Below are 14,817 nucleotides of genomic sequence, written 5' to 3' on the forward strand. Positions count from 1 at the left end.
AAATCTTATCACAGAGATTTGGCACTAAGAACCCTGACAGTAAGACAGATACTCTGCTGTGATTAATACCTCCTCTATTAGAAAACGTTTCCTGACCTGAACTCCATTGCGCCTACCTTAGAAAACAGAATCAAAGACCCTCCTTCTGTGGGGAGCTGTTGTTTTTCTTCCAAAAATAATCAATATTAGGTTGAAGGAGCTTCTGTGACCTTAAATAGTTTAATGGAAACTTGCAAAGCATGAACCACCTTCTCATAAACAATGTTACTTGGTAAAAAAAACACCACAGGCTCATATAGGCAGACCATGGAAAATAAAAAAGGCAAAAAACAAGATGATTTTTTTGACCCAAAAGCTTTGAGCAATTTGTTTCTTGATATTTTTAATGTTTATTTTATTCTATTGTTTCAGGCTCTAAGGAGGTTGTTTTTAGAGTTTGGGACAGACACATAGGGGTTAATGTCAGCTGGTTTATGTACTTATTTACTGTTTGCAAAGGTGCTTTCTGGTCTGTAAAAATACATTTTCAAAATGAAACACTGAATAGCTGATTGTTGAGTTTGCAAATCAACATATGCGAACTGTAAATAGGAACTGTTTCCCATTTTATTTTATTATTTTATGAAATAAAAGTAAAAAAATTGCATTTTCTTTTTTTAATTGTTGGTTTCAACTTAAAAACGTTAATCAACGAATGAGACACAAGAGCTCAATATCTTAAGAATATCAAAGGAAATTAACTTTGCTCTTAGAAAAATGGGTTTATCTAGTGAAAACACTCACCTATGTATTTAAGCATGACTGAGCCTAATTGCTTTAATTTTATATAAAGATTTAATATATGGTCACCATGCTCTATATATTTATGTACTGATTTCAGGTGTGTTCAATGTATTGATTTTTCAGTTTTGACTTCATTTTTTTTAATCAATTCCAATTTTTTTTATATCAGTCATTATTCAGTGTTCAGATTATTAGGTTTAATGCTGGTGTATAATGCTATCTGTGCCACTTTTGTCTAGAATATTGTTAAGAAAATTGATAACGACTAACTCTCTTCCCCATGGCTCCTTCTTACTATAGTGCATTGAGAGCTTTTACTACGGCCATAAAACAAACTTTCCCTAGATTAATGTTGTAAAAGGGAGATCCATAAACTCTTTAAAAAAAATAGCCTTTTATACTCTAAAGTTTGAGTTCTGTAAAAACCATGAATTCTCTTTGTTTAAAATTTTCATGCTGCTGAATAATGATTTATTTTGTAATACCTGAATTTTTGCTTCAAGAAAAGTAAAAAAAAAAAAATAATAATAATTCCCACACTTTGGAGATCATAAAGTTTACTTCAGTGGTTGTTGTATATAATGTTCTCGGGTCAAGAAGTAAAAGCATGAAGAAAACTGATTCCTCTTTCATGCCCTTTTTTTTCAAACCGAGGAACCTCTTGCTAAAGGAGAAAACATACTTTTATAGAGAATTTCTAAAGCTCTATTGTAGGGCATCTCACCAAATTCAAGATAAATGTGCCACTTAAAAAGATACATTTTCCAATGCTAACTGATTCTTATATAATTTCCTTAAGATTGATTTGTATAACCAAAGATTGATAAAAAAAAAAATGTATTTTGACTTCTGATTATATAATTTTTTGACAGGCTATTTCTAACTCAAACATTTAAGTTTACTACCATTATTTTATTGATTTGCTTTTAATTAGTATCAATACATTGCATAACTAAACAGGTACATAATTTCAGGTTACTGCCAGAGACATTTTTCAGATCAAATCTGGGGTTTAATCAGCTCAGATAAGATCGAAAAGAAATCAATTTTAAATCTTGAGAATTTGATTTATATATTGGATTTATTATTTGATTCTTGAAATTTGAATCATTACCTGGGTCTACTGCTATTTACTATGTTGCTATCACCAATCTAAGTACTATAAATCAAGTGTACAAAATGTTTAAGTCAATGTACCCCTAATTCAAGAAACCAAAGTTCAAACATCCTAATAAGTGACTGGACTAAAAGGATGATGCGTATTGGCATAACCTTTAAAGGAATAGTACACCCAAAACATGATTAGCCTTCATTTTCTACTCACCCCCATGCTGAACAACACTCTAGAGTACTTTTTTGATATTTCAAATGCATCTGGAGATCTGGGAGGCTTCTTGCTGTCTGCTGACATTCAAATAATGGAGGTCTATGGTGCCCGAGGCAGAAAGGTCCATAAAAGTCCACAAAAAACGTTTCAATATTCCTCCATACTGCTCGTCCAATGTATTCCAAGTGTCCTGAGTGGGTAGCATCCAGAATTTACTCGAAACTAAGTCATTTAGAATGTTTTTAGAGCCTAAACAGTAGTGTATAGGATTTCCTAAAAGCGCACGCCTGCGCGTTCACGACGCTACGGAAACCGTGGCAGACCAAACCAGATGAAAGTGCGCATTCAGCGTCTGCTCTGCCGATAATGCAAGCGTAGAAGAAGAAATGTGCTGTTTACCTGTGCAAAGAAAGAAACAACGAAAGAAAAATGTCTGAGGACTTCAGTGTTGAGGAAGAGCATGAGTTCTTTGCCGAGCTGAATGCGCACTTTCGTCTGGTTTGGTCTGCCGCGTTTTCCGTAGACTCGTGAACGCGGTTTTAGGAAATCCTATACACTACTGTTTATGCTCTAAAAACATTCTAAATGACTTCGTTTCGAGTAAATTATGGACGCTACCCACTCAGGACATTTGGAATACATTGGACGAGCAGTATGGAGGAATATTGACACGTTTTTTGTGGACTTTTATGGACCTTTCTGCCTCGGGCACCATAGACCTCCATTATTTGAATGTCAGCAGACAGCAAGAAGCCTCCCAGATCTCCAGATGCATTTGAAATATCAAAAAAGTACTCCAGAGTGTTGTTCAGCAGGGGGGTGAGTAGAAAATGAAGGCTAATCATGTTTTGGGTGTACTATTCCTTTAACTAGGGATGCACTGTTACTAAAGTCTGGGCTGATATCAATATCTCATATTGGCCGTTATGGCTGACAACCTATATTTCCTGATATAAATATTTTTCACTATAATGCTGACAATGCTTGTCTGCTTTATTTAAACGCAATCCTGAGCTGATTAACAACCACTACTGCATGCACAAACAAATACCAAATGATCAATCTTCTCCACTCTCCCTCCTAGAACAAAAAAAGCAACTACATGAAAATAAGTTTTCCATATCGGACCAATACCAATATGCTTAAAACTGGCCAACATCGACCATTACCAATATTAGTGGCAAAATATTGTGCTCTACATTTAACAGCCTTTTCATGCTTTTAAACCGTTTGTTAGTTTTTGAAATCACTTAATGGCAGCTCTTGCCACCAAGCATGTTGGCAAAAAGAAAAGTTAATTAAAATAGTGACTAAAATAGTTGTCTATTTGCTTGCTCTTTTGTTGTGGTGTCACTTCCTTTGCAATAGTGTGGAAAAATATCAAGCTTACAAACTTGAAGACTGTGTAAGTTTGAAAAGTCCAGCATCAGTTCAGTACACATTCATTCTGAAACGAAAAGCCCATCGTGAAAACCATGGCTATGAATACATGTACAGTTACAGCCCTAAGCAGGAACATCCTGTGCTCATAAAAATGCTGGGTTTATTGACCTCTGGTAGTTCTGCAAGGCAGTCCTGTTTGTTGCTGGGTCATTTAAATGAAAGAGGTCAAGAAGCCGTGATAAGAGTTCAGAATCAGTTGGGTAAACTATTTCATTTTTTTTTTTTTTTTTGTCTAATACAGGTAATAGGATCGTTTCGTTTGGTGTTGCATATTTGGCTGGTGGGTGGAGGTATTACTTTGTACCCCTTCAACAAAAAAAAAAAAGCTGGGTTATATGTATTGAATTATGTCCAAACTGTCTTTGTTTCTGTCAGCTCTTGTCTTGGTACAACCAGTACAGATGGACTTCTCTCTCGCTAACTCTATCTCTAGAAATATATATCTACCGGTATATGTATTCTGTTGATTAATATTTTAGGTATTTTGATATAAACTTCAAAAATACTTGATATTCTGCTGCTGTTTTCCTGTCATTTCCTACTGCCTGCAGTCTATAGGCAGATATAGCTGATGTCCTAAGCTCAGGGGTTTAGGTTGGAGGTCATTTCCCATTGGGCTCAGGGAGTTCCTGTGCAGGGCTTGTGATAAGAGTGAATTTCGAGAGCTTTGTAAACCCTATTAGGCCGTCCTTCCCATGTGTGTAGGGGGGTAATCCTAAACACCTGGGCTAGTTAACTGGGATTTGGGGAGATTAGGAGCTCTGCACAGGCAAACCTGATCTTGCTTCTGGTTAAATCCATTTCCATTCTTGTCTTTTAGCATTGGCTTCTTTGTAATTTAAGCTTAGTCCAGAGTTTGAACATTTTCTTTTTCTCCTGAGCATTTTTTCTTTCTGACTAGATATTGGTTAAACATTCCTCTTTGATTAAAGATTATACTACAGTACACTTAATGTCTCTTAGGGCGCTGGCCAAAGACCATTTTAGGAATTATATAAAGATTTTAGCCTTTAGTCGACAAGAATGTACAAGTTGGTCTGTAGCTTGGTGTTTATTCCCAGAAAATTTCCCAACGATGTATTTGACACTAGATGTGAATAAAGAGTTTTTAAGAACTTATTCATAAAAAAAATGTTTTTATACAAATTTATGTTTGTTATTATGAGTGACAAGTGCAATATATACCTTCACAAAGGTTAATTACTGTTGTCAAGCCTTGAAAATGTAAAAACAAGTTGGATTTTAAAATGGGTAAAATTGTGTGTCTCATAATCCCTGCAGCTTAACCCCTTTTAGTGAGTCTGAGAAAGTGCTGGATTGATGTAAATTTACCTCAGCCACTTAGATAATAGAATAACACCATCTTGCCCCTCCCCCAACTATTGCTCTACACTGTCAGTCAGCGGTTGAAACAAGGCTCTTGTCTCAACTACATCCTTTAATTTCTACTTTTTAACTTATACCATCTGGTAGAAGGCATTGCTACGCGCCCAGTCAAAACAAACATTCAGACGGATTCAAAAGGTTTAATTGATTTTACATTACTATTTCTTATATAAAACAGGTCTTAACATGGCAAACCTTTATGTTTCTTTGATAACATGTTTTAGTCATAGTTTGATTGATGAATCTGCAGAAATTTGCATGTATATATATTAGTGCTGTCAAAATTATCGCGTTATTATCGCGTTAACGCGAGGCCATTTTAACGGCGATAATTTTTTTAACGTGAGATTAACGCTATGTGGTTTTATGGTACAATTTTCCAAGTACATCCCGCTGCAGCCTGCGGGGAGGCGGGGCTATTTTCCCCCAGTCTATGCATTTCTCATAGGCTTCGAGAGCGGAGCTCCTCAAGGAAAAAAGACGCTCATACACTGGGTAGCGCTAGTGCCTTTTCTTTAAGCCCCACCACCAACAAACAAGTTGAGTGTCTGGTAACTAGTAGCAACCTGAAATACGCTGAGAAAACAGATTACTGAGGTGAAATGGAATCTGCTACGGCACTCTTGCTGTCACAGGTCGGTATCCTGTGTGTCTGTGGGTGGGTGGATGGGTGTGTCTGTGTGTGGGTGGGTGGGTGTGTCTGTGTGTGGGTGGGTGGGTGTGTGTTCTCATTTTTGTTAAGAGTCTGAAAAGTAACTTTCATAGACTACCTCCATCTAGTGATGTCGGTCTATTGATTTTGATGTATTGATTGAAAATTGTTCATTATTATCTTGGTTAATTAACATCTAATGTTAACTGTACTGCATTTTATAGCAGTAGGGTAAAATGCTTGTCTTTGTTCAAAAGACTGTATTAACTGTAAAGACTGTCTTTTACATCAGCCTGTTTTCAGGGCCTTTTTTTTGGCTACATATTTGTTATTTTTTGCTACATGCCTCCCCATCTTCTTGCCATATGTTTCTATGGCATAAATCAGTATCTGTGACCTGTTCTCATTTAAAAAAAAGAACATTGGCACAAACCTAGCCTGTATGCATTTTTTGTATGTCATCGAGAGTATTTAAATGATTTTCAATCAGAAAAAAAATTTGCGATTAAAATGCGATTAATCGCGAGTTAACTCAGGCATTGATGCGATTAATCGCGATTAAAAAAATTTAATCGATTGACAGCACTAATATATATATATATATATATATATATATATATATATATATATATATATATATATATATATATATATATATATATATATATATATATATATATATATACATATATACATGTTAGTTCTAAGCTGATTATCTCCTTGTTCATGTTTTTCTTTCTTATAAGTATATATAAAAAGCCACAGACATGCATTCTAGTCAGTAAGCAAAATTTTCCTATTGGGACAAAACATCTGTCTGTTTAAGTCAGGGGTGGGGAACTCTAGTCCTTGAGGGCCGGTTTCCTGCAACATTTAGATGCATCCCTAGTCCAACACACCTGATTCAGGTGTGTTGGACCAGGAAATGGTTGAATGGGCTCTATGCACAGCTCCACTACTTCCTGAATTTAAAGCAGCTCCTTTGTTTCCTGTCTTTCATGATTGGATGCACTGATTAATCCAGGTGTGTATGACCTAAGTAACTGGCCAGACACACCTGGATCAATCAGTTCGTCCAGTAATGAAAGACAGGAAACAAAGGAGCTGCTTTAAATTCAGGAAGTAGTGGAGCTGTGCATAGAGCCCATTACCTCCCCAGTATGCAAAAAATTTCTCCAGAGTCCTTTTAATTATCTATTTACTTAATTCAGGTGTGTTAAGTCAAGGACACATCTAAAAGTTACAGGATACAGACCCTCCAGGACTGGAGTTGCCCACCCCTGGTCTAAGTGCAAGGTATAGCTATAGCTGTAAAAAATGTGCTTTGAGTTCTATGTTCTATCTGTTCTATGTGATTTGAGCACTAGGAAATTGCGTCGTTTTTATTTTGAATAAAAGCAATAAGATATAAAAAGTACTTTTCTATTTATTTATTTATTAAGCAAACATGTTAAAATTATAGCGTAATTAAGTTTATTATACAGTGAGACTTTTACAGGGCCAATAAATGTGTGTCTTAAGAGATGACTACTTCTCAGAATCTAGGTTCTTACATGAGTAGAAAAAGACTGCAGTTTATTCTCATCAGCTTTACTGAGAAGTTCTTCATTTTCACCTCTGGCTGTTACATTTTCTTAGAAGATAAAAGTTATTGAATTGGAAAAGATTGTTGAACAAGGTCTTCCCACTGATTAGACAGATTTAATCTAGCTAATGGCGTCATAACTAGATGCTGAACACATTAACTGACATATGGCCCTTTGGAAGAGGTGAACTATTTTTAGTCAGGAGCCTCATCTTCACTTGAATTTAAATTAGCAACACCTCTCAAAATGCTCCAAGTTTTGAAACCAACTAGTCTACTGCTTTCACCTTTTTCTTTTTTTTTGCCATCCAAAAACGCCTCAAGTGGTTAGGTTAGAAGCTGGCATTTTCTTGTGATTTATATTTTTAGGATTCTGCTTGACTGAAATAATTTTGTAGACATAGCACATGCACTAGATTTATGTGCATTGAAGGTTGTTTGTGTTTATTATCAATCTTCCAGGTAGTGTCTTCTCTTCTAGTGTTCAACAAGTCTGCTGGATCCATTGCAAATCAGTGCTAACTGGTAACAACTTATCTCTTCTCTCTATTCTTACCTAGATGTGGACGAATGTGCCGAGGCTCTTGACAACTGCAGTATTGATGCCATCTGTCAAAACACCCCAAAATCTTATAAATGCATCTGCAAGTCAGGCTACAAAGGAGATGGTAAACACTGTGAAGGTAAGTCCCACTACGTTTGGAGTCTGAGTTTAAAACACTGTAACTTTCTGTGCAAGCCTGGGTGCAATGTTCATTACACTGCAATATATTGCCTTGTACAGCTTTATATACGCTTTTAAGGCCGGTGACAGTCTGGATACGAGGTTCTGTCTCAGCTGAAATAATTCATTAGGTTTACTATTTTTCCACAAGGGAGAAGGAATAACTGAAAGAGCTACAACCAGAAGAAAGTGGAATCCAGGTGCAGAGTGCTCCTTTGTGACAAGATGAAATGAAGCAGTAAATTTCCTACATATGTTTGAGGAGAAAATTAAGATAGCAGCTGAAACAGCAGTTTGAAGGCCTGCCAAGCTGTCAGGGATATACGCACTGCCAGCAGCAGTATTTTTTTACCCCCAAATAGTTGTTTTTCTAGCCTTTTTAGTTTTGCGCAAAGCCCTCAGATCATTATACCCAACAATTTTTATTACTGCCAGTATAACAACCATATTTCACAATACTGTTTGTTTTAAACCTACATTACTCTTTCATGTGTTTGACAGGGTGCTTTTCGTGGCTTTCGGCCTCAGGTCATAAAAGTTTCAGTCTGTTGTAAAATATTTCAGCTTTCATTGAAGTGCAGGTTAGTTTAGCTTCTGAAGGATGAGATAAGCTAAATTCAAAACCAACATTCATCAAATTAAAATATATCAAAGTATTATGGTGAATGTTGTTACAACCCATGAACAAACTTTTTGGCTGACTGCAGTCACCTTGCACTGAGGTTTTTGATTGTTCTGCAGAGATAGGCTGACCCACTATTTGTTTTATCTTAAACTTTTTGTATGAGAGCATTAATGGGGGCAGTCCTCCAGGCGATCAGCTTTTTTTTAAATTAAATGTAATTTTAACTATACTTTTGTCATTGAGGCTTTAACAACTAAAGCTCAGACTATGTATAACATATAATCTTTTGTATAAGCTTGTAAAAAGGCATTATGGAATAATTCAATTTTCACTAATTGAATGGTAAAAAATGTTATTTATTTTTAGCTAAAAATAATTTTTTATTTTAGTCTTGTTTTAAGACAACACATTTGACATTTAGTGTTGTTTAAAGACTAAATTAATGTAACTTTAGGTGACTCCTTAAACCTTTGGGTATTTTTTTAAGTCTTAATGTATTTTATAAGGCTTTGTATTTTACTTATTCACTACTTCGCCAATAGCTTCATAGACGCTACAGCTCCAAGTCCATGTAGATATTTTTCTTGCAGCTTTAGAAACTGAGATAAAACATGGTGCTGCCACCAACATGCTTCCCACCCCATTACCTTAAACACAATGATGTGTCTAAGGTAATTTTCTGTGATATCTTCCTGACACAAAGTGTAACCTTTATTCCAACATTTTTTGTGTCATTCAACCAAACCAAAGCACAAACCACAATGTTTGCCTTGTCCACTTTATTTCTTCTTAAATATTTTAGACTGACTTATTTTGTTCTTCTTACCTTACCTCCATAAAGAGTTTTGGTGAACATGCCGAATAACTTCATCTTTTTTTAGCTGCATAATTCTCCATATTTTCTACTCACTGCAAACCTCTGAACAGTTTTGCAAATATGATTTAATACTTATACAGTTTGATCAGATAGTATGTATTATATTTCATTGTATTGTGCATTGTGCTTGTATATTTTTCATTCTAGTATTGTAAAGAAACTCCATCCCTGAGTAACAGTAAAGGATTTAAATGATAGTTTTGCAGTTGCGCCTTGATCATCTGGACTGTAACAGATCTTTATTAGATTTTGAAATCTTGGGATACTGTTAGGTAATTTAACCCTGCTTTTGACTTGACTGAAAAAAAATCCTGTCTGGTGTGTTGTTTGGTTTTAAGGATGCTCTTTGTTTCTTAACACTCTCTAATCTTTGAGGGCAATGTTATGGCCTGTGAGGCTTTTATCTCAGCATAAATGCATAGCAGCTCTATTTATACTAATATTTACTTGAACTCATCTGGACTCTTCTTGCTAACATTTTGACTTTAGAAGGTACGTCATTAAAAATGTACTCATAAAATGCATTGTTCTTTGTGGCATAGCTAGAAAAGTGTCTATTATATTTCCTCTAATTTACAGTTAAACATTGCTTTGTGCTGCTCGATCACAAAAACTAACAAAGAAATATTTTGTTTATTGTAAAGTCTAGAAAGAAGGAATCATTTTGCACAATACTGTTTATTTGCAAGATATGTGTAGAAACCAGCACTGCGCACCCCGTCATTTTTCAGCGTTTTAAAGAAATTCCTCATGTGAGAGTACATGATGTGAGATCATAGGGTGCTTCTTCCTGATGACAACAGGATGACAGAGCAGCCTTAAAGAGGCATTACAGAGGTTTCTAATGATACTGCCTCCTGAATAGTTATGGTCAATGCCAACAAGACAACCTGATCTAATCAAGCTTGAAGGAAGAAAAATCATTCACTGGATTCTGGAAATCTTTTTTAAATAAAATTACTACAGGTTATCTTTTTATAAGATTCTATTTTGAATTATTCTAAACATAAAAAAATCTGAGTAACATAGCAGAAAGTTAAGTCATTTTAATATCATTCTCTAAAATAGTGCACAATTACAATAATCTGATGTTAACAGCTGTCTTTTTTGATTCATCCATTAAAGAACTGGCCTTTAAAAGGAGACTAACACCAGGGATTTGTTGTTGTTGTTTTTTGTGGAAACGGTTGCTAGTAATAAGTGGAGGTAATCTAAATTCTCAGACCTTGTTTGGGTTTCCTATATTGGCCTCTTAACACTAATCATAACTCCACTTAGGTTGTCATAACAATCTACTTTCTTACCAGCTTTCCAACACATCTTTTTTTTCTTTTATTAACCCTATTTCTCCAGTTTTATCTACTTAAGCTCACAAAACTTCCATTATGTGTATTATGTCCGTGATTTATAGTGTGTTTGTAATGCCATCATTGTAAATAATGTCAGGACTAATTTTGTACCAGATTCCTTTCTGACTGCATACATGCTCGTGAAATTATTTTGTTTGCTTTAAAAGCGCTGTGTCTTTTGTGTCCTGGCCAAAAATATGTTTCGTATGACTAGCTGCATATTTTGCCACTGACTTTGTTCTCTGCGTAATGGTGCAGAGGTTTTTTTTATGTCCTGTGCTAAGTAAAATGCTGTTGATACTTGCAGATGCTGCCTGTAATAAAATTCCAAGTGGGGAAATAGGAATGTCTTGGCATGAATTTGATCAAAACCTTAGAGAATAAATGTAGCATAAAACCTTGGCTGTCATTATAAGGCTTTAAAAACTAAACTATAAAAGCCTGAAAAACAGTGGCGGGTGTCCAAGTTACATCAGTAGCAGGTGAATCAGCTTTTCGCCCCAGCTTGTTTGTCGACTGATGTACTGATTTGGGAAGTTCAAAGTAAAATGGGGTAATTTGTGCTCTTTAGTATCAAAAGAACTACATTTTAATGGAGCTGCTTAACATTTTTAAATACATGGATGTATTTGTTTTAGATTTATTATCATAGTTATGGCCCTAAAATGGATAATTTGGAACCTATTGGCACAATCAAATGCAGTTTTCTTTTAGTCAATACTGAAGTCAATGCTAGGGCATCGAGTTTTAGACAGATTTTCAGCTGAGTATTTTTTTTCCACACTTGGAGCTATATCAGTCGCATCACTTTGGCAAAGTGAATAAGTGAAGGACATGGTTAACACACAAGCACAGTGCTTCACTGAAGACTCATAATTTCTCTACTCATCACTTTAATTAAGCCCTGCATTCAGTCTAGACTCTACCTCTTTCTTCTCTTTGAAAAACCAGTAGTAACCTTTTAACAATAAGCTTAAATGTATAGTGGCGGATGTTCTTTTTCCATGTGGATCATCAGAATAACTGGTCCTCTTAATTGTCAATCATTCTGGTGATATGTTTACGTATGGCCGTCCTACGTGCTCGTCCTCATTTTCAATTTCCGGTGGTGAGTCTGACTCAGTAGAAAAATTGCAAATCTTTTTTTGGAAAGTAAGCTTGTATGAGTGATGCAAACAGCAACTTTTAATGCATTTGCACACGTTTAATAGGTACATACCCCTCCTGTACCATGTATTGAGTAGAGGTGAGTATTGGCATGAGTGTTGCGATTCGATACATGTCGCGATACTTGGGTCACGATACGATATTATCACGATATTGCAGTATCACTATATATTGCCATATTTTCCCCAGCTATCAAAATCAAATGATGAGATAAAACAGCAAGTGCTGTATATTTTCATCAGAAAATATTGATTAGGTATTATTATCCATGTTGTTTGGGGTTTTCTTCCACTGTGACTGCCTCCAATACAGATTTGGTGCTGCACGCACAGTTAAAGGGCTCCACAGCGCTTTCTGCCAGAGTGGTGGTGCAGAGGTAGCCCATTTTCCCATCAATGTTTTATATAACCATTGTTTTTTATAAATCGATACTAAGAAGTGAGAGATCGATATTATATTGGGCAGCCGAATATCACGATATATCGCCAAAACGATTATTTCCCAAACCCCTAGTATCGAGAGTGGGTACAGGGTTGTGGATGTGCATTTCTTTTGTTAAGTGGAGTTTTTTTTTGTTTTTTTTTATTCACGAAAATCCTCTACTATACCTTTTAAAATACAAAGTAGTACAAGTAAAACACTTAGGGCCTGTTCGCTTAAGATTCTCACTAAGGAACACTAATCTCAGTAAGAAACTGTATTTATTTATTTATTTTTTTTGCACAATTGTTTGTTAAAAAAATGCATATGCAGTGGATAACTGGTTTAAAGCAGATTAAATGAAGAAACTGCATGAGGTTACAGATAATACATAAACTATAAATCATAAAAACAAGAAAAGCTGACTTTGTCTGCCCCCAGCAACGTTTTAAATTACCTGTTTTATAACAGAGTTCTCCATGCTGTGCACACTTTCAGGAGTAAACATCACAGAACCTCTACCTTACTCGGCAGTGGCATGATATGCCTCTGGACTGTTTATTCCTTTGTTTCACAACAAAACAAATACTAAGTCCTTGTTGCTAAAATATCTAAAATATATTTACCAAGAGTACCAATAAATGTAAAGCATCCTTTAAAGAGAAAGCATGGTGTTGGGCTTGATCAAATCTAATTTGGGGAATAAGATCAACACTTGCTCAGTCTTTTTATGACACAGATGAAGATGCAGATTCCAAAGCTTCTATCAGAATTAAAATTGAGAAAGCTTTCAAAACACCTTTCATTATGGCCTTCAGCTTTTGAGCAACTCCCCCATCCTTTCTAAATCAAAAGATAATTTTGTCTTCAGATTTTTATTTTTTTCTGCAGTTCTTTAAAGCAGCTGTAGTGCACTCTTACTAATTAATTTCCCAGTAAATAGATAGGAGGTTGGGATTTACACTGCAAAAAGCGCTTCTGCAGAATTTAAACTTGTGCTTATATTTTTCCAGCTCCCCCAATGTACAGTAGTTATATCTGTTTTTTTTCCTTAAAATAATGAAACAAAATCTCAATTTTAATTTACATTTATTAATGTAATAATAATAATAATTTTTGCTGACTGTTTCAAGCCATTGTTTTAGTTATGCAAATCTTTATATTTGTTCTTTTTTTCACGTAGCAACTTTGAAGTTTTGCCTTGCCAATTCATTTTATAATTCCATTTCTTATATTTCCAGTTCATGTTCTTTTATGAGTAATTTAGAAAGACAAATGCATTTAAAAATTCTATTTTAAAAAATTGAAATGCAGCTTTTCTGTCTAATTTCAGTTTAGAAATATATTTTTGGTCAAATGAAACAAATTTTAGAGCCAAATATGAAGGTTTTTAAAAAATAACTTTGAACCTAACTGTAAACCTTTGATTTCCTTTTAGACGTTGATGAGTGTGCGACTGAGTACAATGGAGGGTGTGTCCATGAGTGCATCAACATCCCTGGAAATTACAGGTGCACCTGCTACGATGGTTTTCGTTTGGCCCATGATGGACACAACTGTCTCGGTGAGTAAATCTGTTTGCATACGTAGTTCCGGTATGCATTTCTCCTGCACATTTTTTTGTCAAGTTACTTACCTGTAGAGCTAAAGCTTGTTATATAAAATGAGGATGTACTGTATATTTAAAATATGTCTCAAACTTGATCTGATTCTGGCTTTGAAGCTGAATAACCTTTTTGTACAATACGCCTATGGTCATATCAAGAATAGTGAGGCATTTCTGAATGTTAGTTTTGTCTCTTAGTAGATGCTGCTTCAGATATTAACTATTTCTATGCTCACAAAGCAGATATTCTACAGATGCTTTTTACAAAAAGAAAATTGAAACCTTTTTTTTTATAAAAGCAGCATCAAAGGGACAAAAAATTATGATACCTTTACTCTTAGCTGAGAGCTCAGAGCAAGCCGTGATTTGCCAATTTTTCCCATGGTGTAAAATTTCACCTGTGAGCCATTCAAACTGGCCTCACACTGGACCTGCAACGCTTAAACTGTTTTGAAATTAAAGGAAATACAGCACCCTTGCTGCTGGGAGTACCTTAACATAGACATCGTCCACCCACCCCCATCCTCCTCCTCTGTTTTGCTCCTTCACCATTCCCCCACCCTGCATTCCTTTTGTTTTGCTTTGAAACCCCCCAGTCAGACCCCGCTGCTCCTCAGAAATCATCTCTCTCCAGGCTACTATTTCAGCATGAAGCTACTTCTTTGATTTCTTTGTGAAGGAAAAAGCTGTCTTGTTACAGCAGGTTTAGCTTTGAGTTGAACTGATGATTGAAAAATGTATCAACGGTTATCAGGGTAAAAAGACTTAACATGTGGGTGCTCTGGAAACACATTTGTATTGCTCCCACATTTACTCAACAAGCTGCATGTAAGGCCGGGATTAAGGTAGACTGAAATGGAAAATGCATTTTTA

At 35.5% G+C, this 14,817-nt stretch overlaps 1 protein-coding gene across 2 annotated transcripts in view; it reads left to right on the forward strand.

Annotated features, from left to right (window-relative positions):
• Positions 1–14,817, forward strand: part of scube3 (signal peptide, CUB domain, EGF-like 3) — a 140,467-nt gene that overhangs the window by 38,795 nt on the left and 86,855 nt on the right. For both annotated transcript variants that reach the window (XM_038282662.1, XM_038282664.1), the window contains exons 2-3: positions 7,737–7,859; positions 13,777–13,902. In XM_038282662.1, coding sequence (XP_038138590.1) covers positions 7,737–7,859; positions 13,777–13,902 — 249 coding nt within the window. The remainder of the gene's footprint in view (positions 1–7,736; positions 7,860–13,776; positions 13,903–14,817) is intronic.

The sequence above is a fragment of the Cyprinodon tularosa genome, unplaced genomic scaffold, assembly GCF_016077235.1.
Source record: "Cyprinodon tularosa strain WSP-4 unplaced genomic scaffold, ASM1607723v1 ctg187, whole genome shotgun sequence".
In the NCBI taxonomy this organism is placed as follows: domain Eukaryota; kingdom Metazoa; phylum Chordata; class Actinopteri; order Cyprinodontiformes; family Cyprinodontidae; genus Cyprinodon; species Cyprinodon tularosa.